Source organism: Mobula birostris, chromosome 18 (assembly GCF_030028105.1).
Source record: "Mobula birostris isolate sMobBir1 chromosome 18, sMobBir1.hap1, whole genome shotgun sequence".
NCBI lineage: Eukaryota > Metazoa > Chordata > Chondrichthyes > Myliobatiformes > Myliobatidae > Mobula > Mobula birostris.
The window spans coordinates 68,231,208-68,251,100 of NC_092387.1; the positions used below are offsets into that span (position 1 = coordinate 68,231,208).

At 41.5% G+C, this 19,893-nt stretch overlaps 1 protein-coding gene across 2 annotated transcripts in view; it reads right to left on the reverse strand.

Moving 5' to 3' along the window:
- Window positions 1-3,385: 3,385 nt before the first annotated feature.
- Window positions 3,386-19,893, reverse strand: part of LOC140212200 (transmembrane protein 273-like) — a 44,917-nt gene continuing 28,409 nt past the window's right edge. For both annotated transcript variants that reach the window (XM_072282890.1, XM_072282891.1), the window contains exons 4-5: window positions 15,060-15,090; window positions 3,386-5,232 (exon numbers count right to left, since the gene is read on the reverse strand). In XM_072282890.1, coding sequence (XP_072138991.1) covers window positions 5,208-5,232; window positions 15,060-15,090 — 56 coding nt within the window. In that variant the 3' untranslated portion in view covers window positions 3,386-5,207. The remainder of the gene's footprint in view (window positions 5,233-15,059; window positions 15,091-19,893) is intronic.

Sequence of the window (19,893 nt, forward strand, 5' to 3'; positions counted from 1 at the left end):
TGCTATCCGATTTCTGAACCCATGAACGCCATCTCATTATAATTTTAATCTCTTTGCATTACTTATATACCAAAACACTGACATTATATACCAGAACACTGCCATACGTTGTGAAATTTGTTGTTATTCTGAGCAGCACAGTGCAACATATAACATAATACAGTATTTTATTTACATAACAACACTATACATATATAGGAATGAAAGGGTTATCATACGAGGAACGTTTGATGGCTCTGGGTCTGTACTCGCTTGAATTCAGAAGGATGGGGGGGGGGGATCTCATTGAAACCTTTCGAACATTGAAAGGCCCTGACAGAGCAGATGTGGAAAGGATGTTTCCCATGGTAGGAGAGTCCAGGACAAGAGGGCACAGCCTCAGGATAGAGGGGCATCCATTTAAAACAGAGATGCGGAAAAATTTCTTTTGTCAAAGGGTGGTGAATCTGTGGAATTTGTTACCACATGCAGCTGTGGAGGCAGGTTGTTGGGTGTATTTAAGGCAGGAATTGATAGGTTCTTGACTGGACACGGCATCAAAGGTTACAGGGAGAAGACCAGGAACTGGGGTTGAGGAGGAGATAAAAGATGGATCAGCCATGATTGAATGATGGAGCAGACTCAATGGGCCAAATGGCCTAATTCTGCTTCTATGTGTTATGGTCTTTTGTATATATTTATTATTGTAATTCATAGTATATGTTATGTATTGCACTATACTGCTGCAGATAAAACAACAAATTTCATAACATGCACTATTGATAATAAACCTGATTCTGATTCTGATACTGAAAATACAGTCATGGATATTTGGTGAAACTGTTAAGTTTTACAAACAAGGTTAAATTCCAGTAAGCAGTACAATGAGAATGTTGACCAAGAATTAAGTTACGGACTGGTAAACTCTATCTTCGGTTGAATAGTTCATTGTTCCACATGACAAGAAAGGACACCATTCCATTAAGCGTGTCTTCAATACCCTCGGCTTTGTTATAATAACCATGTTGCAACAGAGGTCAAAATTCATCTGAGGGAAGACATTGTCATGATTGGAAGGAGAGAAATATGCACAATGAACTAATCAGATCATTTAGTCCATGGTAGCACTTCTGATGAAAGGTCTCAGCTTGAAACGTCCACTGTTTATTCCTCTCCACAGAGGCTGTCTGATCTGATGAGTTCCTCCAGCATTTCGTCTGTGTTGCTCTGGATTTCCAACATCTGCGGAATCTCTTGTGTTTATGGTCACATTTTGCCCATAAGTGACTCTTGAACATTTAACTGGTCACCAGTAATCTTTGCCACAATTGAACTGCACACTCTTATGCACAAATTCAACACAGAATTCAGCTTTGAATAACTTCATTGAGTAGTCAGAATACATCAAGAATCCAAAGTGGTTCATTATACATACATACTCCCCGGCCACTTTATTAAGTACCTCCTGTACCTAACACAGTGGCCACTGGGTATATATTTGTGGTCTTCTGCTGCTGTAGCCCATCCACTTCAAGATTCGTAGATGTTCGTCTACACGCCACTGTTGAAATGTGTGGCTATATGAGACACTGTCGCCTTCCTGTCAGCTTGAACCAGTCTGGCCATTCTACTCTGAACACTCTCAGTAACAAAGCATTCTTGCCCGCAGAACTGACGTGCTCTGGATTTTTTTTTTTGTTTTTTGTTCTATTCTCTGTAAACTCTTGAGACTGTTGTGCGTGAAAATCCCAGTGGTTTCTGAGATACTCAAATCACAGCACCCCCCCCGCCGCACCAACAACCATTCCATGGTTAAAGTCACTTAGATCACATTTCTTCCCCGTTCTGATATTTGGTCTGACCCACAACTCAACCGTTTGATCATGTCTGTGTGTTTTTTAATGCATTGAGTTGCTGCTACGTGTTTGGCTGATTAGATATTTTCACTATCGAGCAAGAGTACAGGTATACCTAATAAAGTGGCCGCTAAGTGTAACTTGATTCTAATATGACTATTCTCATGGTTACAGAGGTTCCTGGCCGAAAATAATAACATAAGTTAGGATTGTAACTTTCTAATTACGTACTTTTGATTGGGATCTGTGACAAGAATACACGTAGATTACGATGTAGCTGTCCTGTGTTGGCACCAGTGGAATCAGCAGTTGGTCTGCCACCTGTCTTCAGGAGAGAGAGAGAGATAAGGAAAACAATGGAGCAGCATTTGGAGATGTTAATGAAGGAAGGAGGGCTGTCAAGAGCGGCTCCCCCTTTGAACCCTGAACTGTTTGAAGTGATGGACAGGCGATACCCCAGCAGGGGGATAAAAAGGGACAGGTTTGCTAAGGCAGGACACACACACGACACCCGAGGTAACAAGACCCTGGAAGCGGTGAGTCTCTCACAAGTCGGTGGGAAGTACCAGGCCATAGACGCACAGGGTGGAAAGGCACGATCGGCGGGAACCTGGTGTGTGTCCACCCTTGCCTGGGTGCCAGGTTCAGCGCAGGGAAACGATCGTATCTGGAAACGGAGGGGTCACAGTCGGTGACTTCAGATGACATCACAAAGGACTCGCCCGACAGCTGACTGCGAAGGTCTGTGTGGAAGCTGAGTTGAATATTCATTTGTTTTGCTCTCTCTCTCCTTCCCCCCACTGTCCATCGCCACGGCAGCGATTACTGCGAACTGAACTGAACTAAATTGAACTGAACTTTGCGTCACTTTGAAACTGGTCATTTACCCCTAGACAACGATAGAGCTTGATTGATCCTGTTATCTTAATTCTGTGTACATGTGTGTTTATCATTGCTGAACTGTTGCATTTATTATCCTTTTGATTAGAGTACTGTGTTGCTTGTTTCTTTAATAAAACTTTCTTAGTTCTAGTAATCCAGACTCCAACTGAGTGATCCATTTCTGCTGGTTTGGCAACCCAGTTACGGGGTACGTAACAGATCAAACTAGGAAATGTGTTTTTTGGTGAGCACGTTTAGTTTGTTGTAAACAAAATGCAGAAATCCAATATGGGCAGGAAAAACTGCAAGGGAGGACTGAGAGCTGCAGAGAGGCTGAGAGATCAGGGACTGACAGGAGGTCATCAGGCTTGGTGGGAAATCAGAACAGATTGGAGAAGAATACTTGAATAAAGAAATTTCACATCCAGCTGCTCACCATTCAGAAATCTGCTGATTTTATACATTTACATCTAACAATTTATTAATTATACCTATTAATTTTACAGACACAGAACACATATGACTCAAAATACACAATACAAAAGAGGATATTGCCATGTTAAGCAACAAAACAACAAGGTTCTGGTTTATACAATCTCCTGAAATAACTGCAAAGCTACTAAATATTAGCAACATGCAGTCAAGATGTTGAATTAACATTTGCGTGGCTGTAATGCAGTTTACAGTGGGTCTGCTTGGAATGACGTGAGATTTACAGCACAGGATCAAGACATTCCGCCCTGTCCGCCCTGTGCTGGTGCTCATACTCTCTGAATTATTGCACACAATGTCAGGTTGCTGCATATGCATTTGAACGTATTGTCCTGCATTTCTGCTGGTCACCGTCACAGATGGCAGTCTGCAGCTTTGGGAGCTGGTGATTAGGAATGATCTCTTCCTTACAGGCTTGCACTGTTGGAAAGGCCACAAGATCTTTGAAAATGAGGAACATAGAACATAGAATAGTACAGCACATTACAGGCCCTTCGGCCCACAATGTTGTGCCGACCCTCAAACCCTGCCTCCCATATAAGCCCCCACCTTAAATTCCTCCATATACCTGTATAGTAGTCTCTTAAACTTCACGAGTGTATCTACCTCCACCACTGACTCAGGCAGTGCATTCCACACATCAACCACTCTGAGTAAAAAACCTTCCTCTAATATCCCTCTTAAACTTCCCACCCCTTACCTTAAAGCCATGTCCTCTTGTATCAAGCAGTGGTGCCTTGGGGAAGAGGCGCTGGCTGTCCACTCTATTTATTCCTCTTATTATCTTGTATACCTCAATCATGTCTCCTCTCATCCTCCTTCTCTCCAAAGAGTAAAGCCCTAGCTCCCTTAATCACTGATCATAATGCATACTTTCTAAATCAGGCAGCATCCTGGTAAATCTCCTCTGTATCCTTTCCAATGCTTCCACATCCTTCCTATAGTGAGGCAACCAGAACTGGACACAGTACCCCAAGTGTGGCCTAACCAGAGTTTTATAGAGCTGCATCATTACATCGTGACTCTTAAACTCTATCCCTCGACTTATGAAAGCTAACACCCCATAAGCTTTCTTAACTACCCTATCTACCTGTGAGGCAACTTTCAGGGATCTGTGGACATGTACCCCCAGATCCCTCTGCTCCTCCACACTACCAAGTATCCTGCTATTTACTTTGTACTCTGCCTTGGAGTTTGTCCTTCCAAAGTGTACACCTCACACTTCTCGGGGTTGAACTCCATCTGCCACTTCTCAGCCCAATTCTGCAACTTATCAATGTCTCTCTGCAATCTTTGACAATCCTCTACACTATCAAGCAAATTATCTGTGTGGGTGTGAATGTTTAAGATACATCCTAACTTTACTGGCTTGTGCACTTTGCTAGTTCTATTTACAACATCTGTTACAATTGATAAGAATCCGCCTATGTAAATACTTTAATGGCCACAGGTGCCAGAATCAAGACAGCGGGTATGGTCCAGTTGGCTGTGGTCAACATTTGCTTCAAGAGGCAGTCTAATGACATGCTGTGACAGCAGTTTAAGATTAAAAGTGCGAAGTTTCATGCAACAGGAATACTACATTACCCAATAAAAAATTTTTTAAATTAGAAAATCTAATAAAAAATCAATATCAAGCCTAATAAATCCATTAGAAAACCAAGCACTTTGTTTATCCAGAGAGTGAAGATTGGCAGAGTACTAGATGAAGTACCAAATTAAATGGGATAGACAGAATCTCGGTAAGGATACAATAGAGGCAGGAACGGATGGTTCTGCCAACGGAGTTAGCTGGGGAAAGGTAGCATGGAGCCGAATGTTAGTGCTGGGATAAACTAAACATCTTATTTCAATACTAAATAAATTGTGTATTCCATGTAATATCCAGAAATGGATCCAAACTTGTCCCAGGTGATAACTGCAAACACAAACATCTCTCCTTCAGCGAAGCAGCTGTCCAAGCTGATGGCCCACTCACTGCTCCTGGGGCTTTCAGTTCTAGGCAATTCTGTGTCTCTCTTCTCTGAAATAGAAAATATTATTCTGTTAAAGCGTGCTACATTGGTGCAGAAGAGTTCAAAACTTGCACAATCCTCACTGATATGACGACACAAATTACGCATTTCACTGTATGTTTCAATGTACAGATGACAAGTAAAGCAAATCTTAATCTTAATTTCACTCACAACATTTAAAAGGTAAATGGAGAGAAAAGATTTAGAGGGATATGGGCAATATGTGGCCAAATGGGACTCGCTTAAGTGGGAACCTTGCTAGACATGGACCTTTTGGGCTGAATGGCCTGTTTCCTTATTGTATGACTTGATGACTCCCTGACTCTGACATAAGGAATAGAAGAATCTGGAATAGGCCATTCAGCCCCTCAAATCTACATCAGCATTCATCAAAGATAAATTTGCTATCGTTTCAAAGAATGTCCCTGTTTTTCCAATTAATGCTGCAGAATAGTTTCTGTTCAGCTGAGGGAGCAGAGGAGCCCACAGTTCTTCAAGATTCAAGATTGCTTAATGTCACTTCCTCTACACAAGCGTAAGGAGAACAAAATAATTGTTTCTCCAGATCTGATGCCGCACAGAAAGAATATAAAAGGTAACAAACATAACAATAATACTAAAAACACACACAATAAATACAAATACATAGGAGTGCTTCTATAATGCAGATTGATTGTATGTCCATAAAGTTGTTTCAGTGTTCTGTTTGTTGTTGATTGTACAGTAAAACCTGCCAAGAGAACCACCAGGATCTCCCTCCACCTCCCCGCCACCATTTGTGACATTTACCGGGAATGTTGTACACAACGAACCTGAAGTATCGTTGAGACTCCCTACTACCCATCCCACTATTTCTCTGACCCATTACTATCAGGAAGGAGGTACAGAAGCATCAGAAATAATAAGCAATCACACAATAAATATAAATACCTAAGATAGCTTATACTGTATACATATATTGATTGTACATTCATAAAGTGATGCTAGGGTTCACTGACAGAAAGTAATAAAGTAGTGGTGGAGTTAGTGAGTGGAGGAGTTGATCAGCCTTACTGCTTGGGGGAAGTAACTGTTCTTGACATGGATACTACGTGGCCTTCTCCCTGATGGGAGTGGGACAAACAGTCCATGAGCAGGGTTGGTGGGATCCTTTATGATGCTACTGGCCCTTTTCTGGAACCTTTCTGTGTCTATGTCCTTGATGGTGGGTAGGCTGGTGCCAGTGATGCAGGCAGGTGCAGCTGAAACTGGACATGCCTGACTGTGCCGCGATCCCAGAATTCTGGGCTGAAGAATCAGCCTAGACTCTTGCCCACACTCCCTGCAGTCAGCGGTGACTCTGTGACCTTTCCACTCTGTTCAGGGACCTTTACCAATGGGAAAATTAAGCAAAATACACAAAACTCTGGAGGTCAGGCAACATCTGTGGAAATGAACAAACAGTCAATGCTTTGGGCTAAGACCTTTCATCAGGACTGGGATGAAAGGGGGAAGATGCCAGAATAAAAGGGTAGGGGGAGTGAAAGGAGGGAAGTTCATAGGTGAAGCCAGGCGGGTGGGAAAGGTAAAGGGCCAGAGAGGAAAGATTCTGATAGGAGAAGAGAGTGGACCATGGGAGAAAGGGAAAGAGGAGGGGCACCATGGGGAGGTGAGAAACAGGTGAGAAGAGGTAAGAGGCCACAATGAGGAATAGAAGCTAATGTTAATCTTTATTTTATTTGAGTGCCCACACTAAAGCCTGATTTATACTTCTGCATACGGGTTATTCCGTAGCCTACGCCAGAGGCCTGATTTATACTTCTGCGTAGCTCTACGCTGTAGTGAGCATGCGTTGTTGTGTCTGTGTCGCTCTCAATTCACCACCAAAACGCTAGCTGGCGGTGGGGTTTCTATGTCACTATCTTGAGTTTCTTCATGAGAGACATGGACGAGGAAATGCATTTCAAATATTTTTGGATGTCGGCAGGTAGATTTGACGATTTGGTTCATCGTCTCCAACCATTTATTTCACATCAGTGTTCAGTCATGATGGAGAAAAGCAACTGGAAATGTGTAGGAGGAAATGCGATGCTACCAAGCGGACCAATCAAAGTTGTTGCGCTCTGCGTCGTCACGACAAGTGGGTTACTTTTTTGGGGAGGTGCATGTCACCCTACGGCGTAGGGTACGCGGTTTCTACGGCATAGATTTGACGCAGAAGTATAGATTAGGCTGTAGAGTGCAACACACTTTACTCCATTTGCAAAGGATACACTTCTTCCTGACTTCCAGATCAATCACATTTCTCCAAATCCCTACCAATTTACCCATTATTTTCCCTTCATTACTTTATTCCAATATTGATTCCTTCCGAGATATGACTAATGTATTTATATGATACCGTTAACTGTAGAAGTGACCTTCAAAACTTCACAAAATTCACAAAATGCTGCTTGTGATACTGGGCTATATAGAACATAATTATCAATTATCTGTCAGCAATGTTTGTGGAGGAATTTTCTCTGGGGAGTTAGTTTCGACTTACAAATTATTTAATATTGATGATAAGTAGGAATTGATCTGTAAATATTTTATGATGTACCTGCAGCTTTCCTGGTGAAACTGTCAATTTGTTCATCTGCTTTTAATTGTATCATTTTTGTAGTTATGCTTTAATTTTTGGACAATAACCTGATGCCAAATTGTTCCCAAAACTGCCCAGGCGCATGATTCTATTTAGTGTACATGATTTGAATCTCATAATGAGTCGTGCAGCGTGCCTTTATCAGAATTCTTTCATCACCAGTTACTAGCTAGATGCTGCCTGACATGATGAGGTCCTCCAGCGTTCCGTGTGTGTGTTGCTCAAACTTTCCAGCACCTGCAGAATCCCATGTGTTAGAGGTTGAAGGGTTTAGAAGGATATTCAAAGTTCAAAGTAAATTTATTAACAAAGTACATATATGCCACCATATACAACCTGAGATTCGTTTTCTTGCAGGCATTCACAATAGAACAAAGAAATACAATCGAATCAAAGAAAAACTACACACAAAGATGACAAACAACCAATATGCAAACGAAGACAAACTGTGTAAATACAAAAAATAATAATAATAACTGACTGAAATGACACATATTAACACTACATAGGACAGAAGTGGGAAGAGGGAAGACAGACATTAAAAGTTTGCACAAAAGTCAGGTAAAACTTTATGGATATACTTTCATCAACAAAAACAGGATTCAGCACTCCACACAGACATATGCAATTCGATAAGATGCACACGCCACTAAAATTAAATGAAAGCCCAACCCAGAAAAATGAAGACATTGTTACTATAGAAGAAAAAGTTAACCAGTGAAAGAACGTGCCCCTCCGTGGAAGACGTCCCACGATCTGAGCAGACTAAATGTGAACGCCTGGCTCACTGTTGGAGACCTCTTCCCAGAGACAGAAGGTTTCCTTGTGACAATACAGGACGAGGTGTTTAACACAAAAAATTAACAAAAATACATAATAAAAAAAGAACAAATTCAAGATGATAAATTTAGAAAATGCCAAGAAAAAACAGAAACAATCCAACACTTAACAGGATCCTTTAACTCAAACCTACACAGGCCCAATCAAGTGGCAACATCAATGATCAAAATCTTGCTTTAAAATACAAACTGATAAAAGAAACCATACCTTAATAGAAATAGAAGACCGATCCAGTTTTAGAGACAGAACACAACAATTTATATTATGACTGATCAGTTATTACAGATAGGACAATCCATAATAATTGTCCCTATATTATAATACAGGATAAAGAAGCAAGAACAATTTACGTTATAGATGCTACCATTCCAAATGCACATAACTTACAGAAATCAATAAGTGAAAAAAACAGAAATATGCTGAACTAAAAGAGGAAATTGAAAGACTATGGAACGTGAACAGGGTATATATTGTTCCAATAGTAATATCTACAACTGGCACCATCCCAAAGGCACTACATAATAGCTTTAAACAATTAGGGCTACATAGCAATATCTAAGTAAATCTTCAGAAAGCCACAATACTAAAACACCACTAGAATAGTGCGAAAATTCCCAGCAATTGAAAATAAGTGTGCTTGGCTATGCCCACGTGCTTGAGCTGAGACAAAGTGTTGTAAGATTTTTATAATAATAATAAAAATAATTAATACTGAGAACATGAGTTGTAGAGTCCCTGAAAGAGAGTCCATAGGTTGTGGAATCAGTTCCGTATTGGGGTGAGTGAAGTTATCCACACTGGTCCGGGAGCCTCAGCCCTGGTACACTGGCCATTGGTGCTTCCCAGAGTTGTGTGCTCAGCCCACTGCTGTTCACACTGCTGACATATGACTGTGTCACAGGATTCAGCTCAAACCATGACATCAGGTTTGCAGGTGACAAAACAGTGGTCGGCCACAATGATGATGAGTTGGAGTACAGAGAGGAAATGGAGCAGCTGGTGGATTGGTGTGAGAAGAACAACCTAAGTCTGAACATGGAAAAGACCAAGGACTTCAGGAAGGTGCAAATGAACCATCCTCTTCTGCAACTACATGTCTCCTCTTTTGAGGGAGTTAGGTGCACCGTTCCTGGGAGTTCACATCATAGATGCCCTCACCTAGTCCCTTAGTATCACCACCCTGAACAAGAAGACCCAGCAGCACCTCCACTACGCAAACAAGGCTCCCCCTCCCAGCTTACAGGAGCACCATTGAGAGCATTCTGACAAGCTCCAGCTCCATCTGGTATGGGAGCAGCTGAGCATCAGACTGGAAATCCCTATGAAGAGCTGTGAGGATGGCTGAGAGGATCGTAGGTGTCTCCCCACCATTCATCAGGACCGTTTATCAGGAGCAATATGTACGCAGGGCCATTAATATCATCGAGGATCCCACCCATCCATCCAGCATCCTCTTTGACTTTCTACCATCAGGCAGGAGACTCTGATGCATAAAAGCAAGAATGGTTCGGTTTCTTCCCCCAGACCGTTAGGCTTCTGTACTCCAGCCACATGGCATTCAGTGTCACCAATCAATCTGTTCTTTACCCGACAATATTTATTTTCTGCACTTTACTTCGTTTATTTTTGTGTGACTCACCTGTAGGTTTTATCCTTATTTTCATAAGTTATTGTGTGTTATAGGTATGTTATGTTTACTGCTTCACACCCTGTTCCAGAGAAACGTTTTCTCATTTGATGGTATACATGTATATAGTTAAATGGCAATAAACTTGATTTGACTTGACTTGACTCAATGGTTGAGGGGTAATAACTGTTCCTGAACCAGGTGGTGTGGGACCCAAGGCTCCTGTACTTCCTTCCCAATGGCAGCAATGAGAAGAGAACATGGCTTCGATGGTGGGGGGTCATTGATACTATGGACCAAATGCAGGCTGATGTGACTTGATCAGGTAGATAACTTGGCCGTTATGGTAGGCCTATTTTTGTGCTGTATAGATCTATGACTCTGACTTCTGTAGTGCTGATCAATTAGCCTGATGGCTGACCACCTCTGTCAGTTGAATTCTGTGAAATCTGATATTCCAGTAACCAAGTTCCAGTTTATTGTCATTTCACCATATACATGCATATTGCCAAATGAAACAATCTTTGTTTGGATCAAAGTGCACAACACAGTACATATAACTCACACACAACACATAAGTAATATTGCATGAAAGTTAATTTCTCCTTCCGGTAAAAAAAATCCCTCCCCCTCCCTCTTCCTCTATTCCCCACACTGGCCTTTTACCACTTCTCACCTGCCTATCACTTCATCCTTCCCTTTCTCCTATGCTCCACTCTCCTCTCCTATCAGATTCGTTCTTCTCCAGCCTTTGAACTTTCCCACTCACCTGGGTTCACCCATCACCTTCCAGCTAGCCTCCTTCCCCTCCCCCCACCTTTTTATTCTGGCATCTTCCCCCACTTCCTTTCCAGTCCTGACGAATGGTCTTGGCTCTTTATTCCTCTCCACAGAGGCTGCCTGACCTGCTGAGTTCCTCCAGTATTTTGTCTGTGTTGCCCTGGATTTCCAGCAACTGCAGACTTTTTTATTTTTTGCCACAAATAAAATAGCAAATAATAAAGTTAGAGAGTAAACAGCATTGCACTACTGGCGCTTCAGACATGGTGAGACCTGGGTGGTGGCGGGGACTTCGGTAGTCTCACAGCTTGGGGGGAGAAACTGTTTCCCATCCTGACAGCCTAATAGCTGGATTACTTGAATTCATCTTGCATTATAAAGTTGGGAAAATAAAGAAAGATGGTCATTGACTAACGAAAGCTGCACAATAGATTGAAATTTCATTGCTGTATTTTTTCTGGCAGCTCTGCCAGCTGTACTGAAACCATTGCATTCATTTCCTGCCCAGGCGGGAACTGCCTGCTTCCTCATTAATACTCTTGCTGCCACACACTTTCCTGGTCAGTCTTAACTCTTAAACTTTGAGTCTGTTGCAACTTGTACAATTCTCTTTCACATGATAAGTTCCCGAAAGTAGAGGCTGCCAAAATAAATGATCCATCCCTGGAGGAGGTTCTCAGTTGTAACCTTAGAAACGTCTCTCACAATTATTGGCCATGACTTCCTCAGCTAGTCCTAGCTCAGTTGGAAGACTATCAGCTTTTTCAGATAAAAGTTCAGAGACAGACTTAAATCACATTGCTCATGTAACTACCGTATTGAGGAAATATTGCATTATTGAGGAAACTTTGTTTTAGCTGAGGAGTTAAAGCAAGAACTCCAACAACCTTCTCAGGTGGATGCAAGGAAACACTCTCTCTCCATTTGTAGATTTCAAAGTTCAAAGTACATTTATTATCTATCTATATATATATATATATATATACACACACACACATACACTACCCTGAGATTCATTTTCTTCCGGGCAGTAACAAAAAATACGAAGAAACACAACACACACACACAGAAGCCGGACAGACAACCAATGTGCACAAAACAACAAACTGCAGTAAAAAAGCAAAAAATAAACAAACAAAAAGGAATAAATATCGAGAACATGAGATGAAGAGACATTGAAAGTGAGTCCATAGTTTGTAAGAACATTTCAGAAGTGGACCAAATGAAGTTGAGTGAAGTTATCCCCCTAGTTGAAGAGCCTGATAGTTGAGGGGTGATAGCTGTTCCTGAACCTAGTGGTGTGAGTCCTGTGGCTCCTGTACCTTCTTCCTGATGACAGCAGTGAGAAGATGGTTGCTGGTTTCCTGAACAGCACTCCATGTCGAAGTGCTCAATGGTGGGCAGGGCTTTATTATGATGGACTGGGCTGTACCCATTAATTTTTGTAGGATTTTCCATTCCTGGGCATTGGTGTTTCCACACCAGGTCATGATGCAGCCAGTCAGTACGCTCTTCAGCATGCATCTAGAGAAGTTTGTCAAAGTTTTAGATGACTTGCCTAATCATCGCAGACTTCTAAGGAATCGGGAGTGCTGCTGCACCTTACATGCTGGGCCCAGACAAACCTTCTGATACAGAGAGAGGAGTTTTCCAAGCTGGAGACATGAGAGACTGCAGATGGTGAAACCTGGAGCAATGAACAACCCGCTGGAGGATCTCAGAGCGTTAAGCTGCGTCTGTGGGGCAACGTGGGGTCAGGAATTGTTGGCATTTCAGGTCAGTCCTGTTTTCTCTAGCTGTTCTATCAGTGATTCATTCCTCAGCCAATATCTCTAACAGCTTTTTCAGTCACTGCTGTGTTTGGATCTTACAGAGTGTAATCTGCTGTGCTGTCTTATACAGTTTAAAGTGAGCGTGTTTCTGATGTAGTATGTTGTAGAGGTTGCTCATTTGGGAAACCGTAAGGCCCAATTACACATGCACCCTCTGCTGTGACTGCTAAGCTGAAAGGACAACACCTTCTCCTCTGCTTCACAGGGTTGAGCCATCCTACCAAATCCTCTGCAGCAGTTTATGGTCGAAATGACAATAAACTTGACTTGACTTGAAACACCCTTTGCATCACCATCTGACATGCAGGGGTGGGGTGGCGGCTACTGCACAAGATCGAAATAAGTTGTAGAAAACTCGTAAAATCATTCAGCTCCATCATGGGTACTAGCCTATGTCGTACCCAATACATCTTCAACCAGCGGTGCCCTAGGAAGGCGGAGTCCATCATTAAGAATCCCCACCATGCAGGAAATGAACTTTTCTCATTGTTACCATTGGGAAGGATGAACAGTACAGGAGCCTGAAGATACGCACTCGGCGATTCAGGAGCAGCTTCTTCCCCTCTGCCATCCGACCTCTAAATGGACATTGAATCCTTGGACACTGCCTCACTACTTTTTTATTTCTAGTTTTTAGCACTGCTTATTTTAACTTATCTATTTAATAATATATGAGGGGTAATTGATATGTTTGTGACCTAAGGTAGAAGGAGTCAATTTTAGAAAACCTAGCACATTTATTTTTCAACATAGTCCCCTCCTACATTTATACACTTAGTCCAGCAGTCGTGGAGCATAATGGATCTTGGACCTCCAGAAAGTGTCCACAGATGGGTGATTGATAAGTTCGTGGCCTAAGGTAGAAGGAGATGAGTTATACAGCTCTCGTTACATGCACACGTAGGTCAACTCTTTGAGTGATTATGCAGAAAGTTCGAAGTTAATAACTCATCTCCTTCGACCTTAGGCCACAAACTTATCAATCACCCCTTTTGAGTGTGTGTGTGTGTGTGTGTGTGTATATATACACACACTTAACGTAACTCAGTTTTATTTATCAAGTATTTTATGTACCGCTGCCTTAAAGTTATCAAATTTCATGACATATGCTGGCAATATTAAATCTGATTCTGATGCTGAAACCCTGGTTAGACCAGACTTGGGATATTGTGTTCACTCCTGGGTGCCTCATTATAAGAAGGGTGTAGAAGCTTTAGAGTGAGTGGAGAGGAGATTTACCAGAGCTAGGCTAGACAGCATGTCTTATGAAGATTGGTTGAGTGAGCTAGGGCTTTTTCTCTTTGAAACGCAGGAGAATGAGAGGTGACTTGACTTGACTCCAAATATCCGGACCTGCATCTCGGTTTTTTTGCACTATCTTACTTTCCATTTTTCTATTTTTCTATTTATGATTTATAATTTAAATTTTTAATATTTACTATCGATTTGTAATCCAGGGAGCTGGAAGCTCATAATCAAATATCGCTGTGATGATTGTACGTTCTAGTATCAATTGTTTGGCGACAATAAAGTATAAAGTATAAGATGATAAGAGGCATAGATTAAGTGGATAGCCGGACTCTTTTTCCCAAGGTAAAAATGGCTAAATATGAGGGACATAATTTTAAGGTACTTGGATGAAAGAATGGGGGCATGTCATAAGTAAGTTTTTTACACAGAGATTGGTGGGTGCCAGGGACGGTGGTGGAGGCAGATACATTAGGGACATTTAAGAAACTCTTAGCTGATCACATGGATGATAGAAAAATGGAGGGTTATGTGGGAAGGAAGGTTACATTGATCTTAGAGCAGGTTAAAAGGTCAACACAACATCATAAGCTGAAGGGCCTGTACTGTTCTATGTTCTGTCAATGGTGCATTTCACATGTGCGACACACATGTCAACCTAAGGTAGGCCATGGGATAGAGCTGATCCTTTCTGGGCTCTTCCAAATGTCAAAATGTCAGACCATTGAGGAGCTGGAGAGAAAATCACAGACCTTGTGAAACTTCAATAATCTCCGACCACCATTACAAAGTGCTGTCATTTACCACTGCGGCTACATGGTGGAAAAGAAATATGCTTACAGACCAATTTCTGGGCAAAATCTTGAGGAAATTTCCACTTCTTACCGTAATGACTGGCTTTGCCTGGATGGAGGATCTGAAACAGATACATAGATACCAGTTCAGTAATTGCTTGGTATGTTTGTGTGAATTAGTTATTTCGAGATACAGTGTGGAACAGGCCTTTCTGGCCAATGAGCTGCACCGCCCAGCAACCCGCCGATTTAACCCTAACCTAATCACAGGACAGTTTACAATGACCAATTAACCTACAAACTAGGAGGAGACACACATGGTTCCCAGGGAGAATGTCCACACGGCTTACAGATGGCACTGGAATTGAACTGTGAGCTCTGGAACACCCAGGCTGTAATAGTGTCATGCTAACCACTGTGTGATTAAAGCATTAGACCATAAGACTATAAGGTATAGGAACAGACTTAGGCCATTTGACTCATCAAGTCTGTTCCACCATTCAATCATGACTGATGTTTCTTCCAAGCCCATTCTCCCGCCTTTTCTCTATAAACCTTAACCCTCTTACCTATCAACAACCCATCAATGTCTGCCTGAAATATATAAAATAACATGGCCTCTGCAGCATTCTGTGACAACAAATTCCACTGATACACCACACTCTGGCTGACAAAATTCATCTTCATCTCTGTTTGAAAGGGATGTCCCTTTATTCTGAGGCTGTGCCCTCTGGCCCTGAACTTCCTCACTAATGGAAATATTCTATCCACATTCACTCAATGCAGATCTTTCAGTGTTCTGCCTATTGTGTCTGTGCACAACTACATACATATTAAATAAAGGCACGCACGCAGGAGATGGCTTTAACTGGTGTATTCACATTGCACAGAGAGAGAGAGAGAACAATGTGCATGTGTAGAGAACATAAGACCATGAGATCTAAGACATAGAAACAGAATTAGCCATTCAGACCATTGAATTCACTCTACCATTTTATCATGGCTGATCCTGGATTCCATTCAACCCCATGCACCTGCCCTGTCACTATATCCCTTGATGTCCAACCAATCAGGAATCTATCAACTTCCACTTCAAATATACCCACAGATTTGGCCTCCACTGCAATAGACAATAGACAATAGGTGCAGGAGTAGGCCATTTGGCCCTTCGAGCCAGCACCGCCATTCACTGTGATCATGGCTGATCATCCACAATCAGTATCCAGTTCCTGCCTTATCCCCATAACCTTTGATTCCACTATCTTTAAGAGCTCTATCCATCTCTTTCTTGAAAGCATCCAGAGACTTGGCCTCCACAGCCTTCTGGGGCAGAGCATTCCATATATCCACCACTCTCTGGGTGAAAAAGTTTTTCCTCAACTCTGTTCTAAATGGCCTAACTCTTATTCTTAAACTGTGGCCTCTGGTTCTGGATTCACCCTTCAGCAAAGCAGTCTGTAGCAGAGCGTTCCACAGATTCACCACTCTTTGGCTAAAACACATTCCTCCTCACTTCTGTCCAAAAAGGTTGCCCTTCAATTCTGAGGCTGTGCCCTCTAGTTCTGGATACCCCCACCAAGAGGAAACATCCTCTCCCCATCCACCTTATCTAGTCTTTTCAACATTTGGTTGGTTTCAATGAGATCCCCCCGACATTCTTCTAAGTTCCAGTGAGTACAGGCCCAAAGCTGCCAGATGCTCCTCACATGTTAACCCCTTTCAGTTCCGGAATCATCCTGGTGAACCTCCTCTGGACTCTTGATCCTGACCTTGGGTGCTGCTTGCGTGGAGTTTGTAGATTCCCCTGTACCTCCCACATCCCAACAATGTGGGATTGCCCCGAGTGTATGGATGGGTGCTATAGTCTCTGGGGAGGTAGTGGAAGGAGGAGTTGATAGGAATGTGAGAATAACATTGGATTTTTAGTTTTCATTTTTATTAAGAGATATATCACGGTAATAGGCCCTTCTGGCTCAACAAGTCCACACCACCCAATGACACCCATGAGACCAATGAACCTACTAACCTGCCTGTCTTTGGAAGGTGGGAGGAAACCGGAACACCCGGAGGGCACTCGCACAATCACAAGGAAAACGTACAAACTCCTTATAGTTAGCAGCATGGATTGACCCCTGGCTACTGGGACAGTAAAGCACTACGCTAACCACTACACTACCATGCCACCTATAATCCAATAGAAATTTTAATTTTATCAGTTTGAAATTTTTGACTCAAGAGTGAGGGGAACAGAAGTGGAAATTTTCTCCTCCCCTTCAGAGAGTGGGGAATGCACAGAACCCACTGACTTATCCCTACTGCCCTCTCCGAGTGAGGTAACAACGTGAACTATTCTTATCCCTACTGCCCTCTCCGAGTGAGGTAACAACGTGAACTATTCTTATCCCTACTGCCCTGTCTGAGTGAGGTAACAGCGTGAACTATTCTCCAGTCCTCTGGCAGTTCACCTGAGGTTAACAAAAGAATAATGCAAGATTGGACAGGAAGAAATGCGATTGAACAGGTAGATAAATCGAAAAGGTCTAGAGGGATATGGGCCAAATGCAGACAGAAATGACTAGCTTAGATGTGAAGCTTCGTCGACATGAACGAGTGGGGCTGAATGGCCAGGTTCCGTGCTGTTTGACTCACTGATTGGTGTAAATGGGTGGTTGTTGAGGACTTGCTGGACAAAAGGACCTTTATCCATGATATATTGGTCTATTGGTACGGCCCACTCTGAACACAGAACGTGGAGTGCTGACTCAAAGAACAGTTGTACTCTTGTGATTGAACAATATTAATTTGGCCAAACCTTTCAACCTGTGAGCAAATCTATTGACTATAGCCCATGCACATTTAGGTTCAAACTTGGACAACGGGTGTTAGTCAGAATGCTAACACTGAGTAACACACATAGAACACTGCAGCAACTCAGGAGGTCAGGCAGCTTCTATGGAAAGGAATGCTGAGATCCTGTATCTGCCGAATCTCTGGTGTTTATCCTAACACTGATACCACAAATAATTAAACTCCGTAACCTCGGAGGGAGTACAACTTTACACAATTTATAATCCTAAATATTAATCTTCAATGAATGTGAGTTTTATAAAATGGATGCACATGATTTATTGATAAATATGTAGAACTATACTGATGTCTACATAAATATGTAGAACTATACTGATGTCTATTAGTTTTAATATCCTCTGAGTGAGAAGAGATGGGAGAACATTCAGAATTGCTTTTCTTAGTTCACCAAATTAAGTATGTTGAAGGGAGCCTGGACATGTTGAATTTAAATGATCTGAAATATGTGCTGATTTGCACAAGACATAGGAGCCCACTGAGTTTGCTTTGCCATTCCATCATGTCTGATTTATTATCCCTCTCAACCCCGTTCTCCTGCCTTCTCCGTGTCCTTTGACACCCTGACTTATCAAGAATCTTTCAACCCCTGCTTTAAATATATCCAATGACTTGACCTCCAGAGCCATCTGTGGCAATGAATTCCACACATTCACTGTCCTCTGGCTAAAGAAATACCTTCTCATCTCTGTTCTAAAGGGATGCCCTTCTATTCCTAGACTCCCCCACATAAGGAAACATCCTCTCCTCATCCACTCTATCTAGGCCTTTCAATATTTGATACGTTTCAATGAGATCCACCTTCACTCTTCTGAACTCCAGTGAGCACAGCCCAGAGCTATCAAATCACCTGATACATTAACCCTTTTAGTCCCCGAATAGTTTTTGTGAACCTCCTTTGGACCCTCTCCAATGCCAGCACATCTTTTGTTAGATAAAGGGCCCAAAACTGCTCACCACACTCCCAGAGCAGACTGACTAATGCACTGATCTACATGAGTAGATTTGTTTGAATTGATCTGTTTCTGCATGTGTTCATTTTTTCTTTCTTTTTTCAATATTTTTATTGATTTAGATTTCTATATATAGAAGAATACAGAGTTCAAGAGAATATATATTATAAAACAAAAAACAAAATATAATAATACCAGATATAATATATTAAATCACATTAACAAAGTCCTTACTCTATATTCATTAGATTACTTCATATATTAGAACATAAACAATTTTATTAAGAAAAAAAAGGATCTACGCCCACTACCAAAGCCAAAGCTGTTTCAGAAAAAAAAAAGAAAAAAGAAACTTATCAGATAATAAAATATACTATTAACCAACTTCTGTACTTTAAAAAGAAGTCAAAGATTATGAAAATAATTTAAAAGTGGTCCCCACAAATTTTGGAAGTCTTGATTAGATTCAGAAATTGAATAGGCGTCGACTTCCTATGGTCAACTTTCTCTCTTTGGGAGGGGGGAGGGCGTTGGGTTTTTTTCTTTGAAGCTGCTTGGGATTTTTAGCCAAACCTGTTGTTTGGTTTTCTTATCTCATAGGTCATTGCTTAGTTTTATTAATCTTCTTAAGGATTATCTTTTTAATTTCTTTTAAAATAATAAAATGAATTATAATACTAAATTACTTAGCCTTAACGTGAAAGGATTAAATCATCCTTTGAAACAAAATAAGATTTTTGCCTATATTAAAAAACTTAAGGTCCCAATTATTTTCTTACAAGAAACACATACATAATTCTGATAATTCACGCCTTTTTAGCCGATGGCGAGGTTTGCACTTTCACTCAAGTTTTCAGGCCAAAGCTAGAGGTGTCTCGATTTTTATAGAAAATACAGTTCCTTTTGTTCAACACAAGGTTGTCTCTGGTACTAATGGACGATTTGTTATAGTATCAGGGAAACTAGAGGATAAATTGGTATTTGCCAATGTTTGTGCCCCAAATATAGATGATCTAGGATTCTTTGAGCAATTTTTTTCATTTTTGCCTGATCTGTGTGTGTATTCATTGGTGTTGGCAGAAGACTTTAATTGCTGGTTAGACCCAG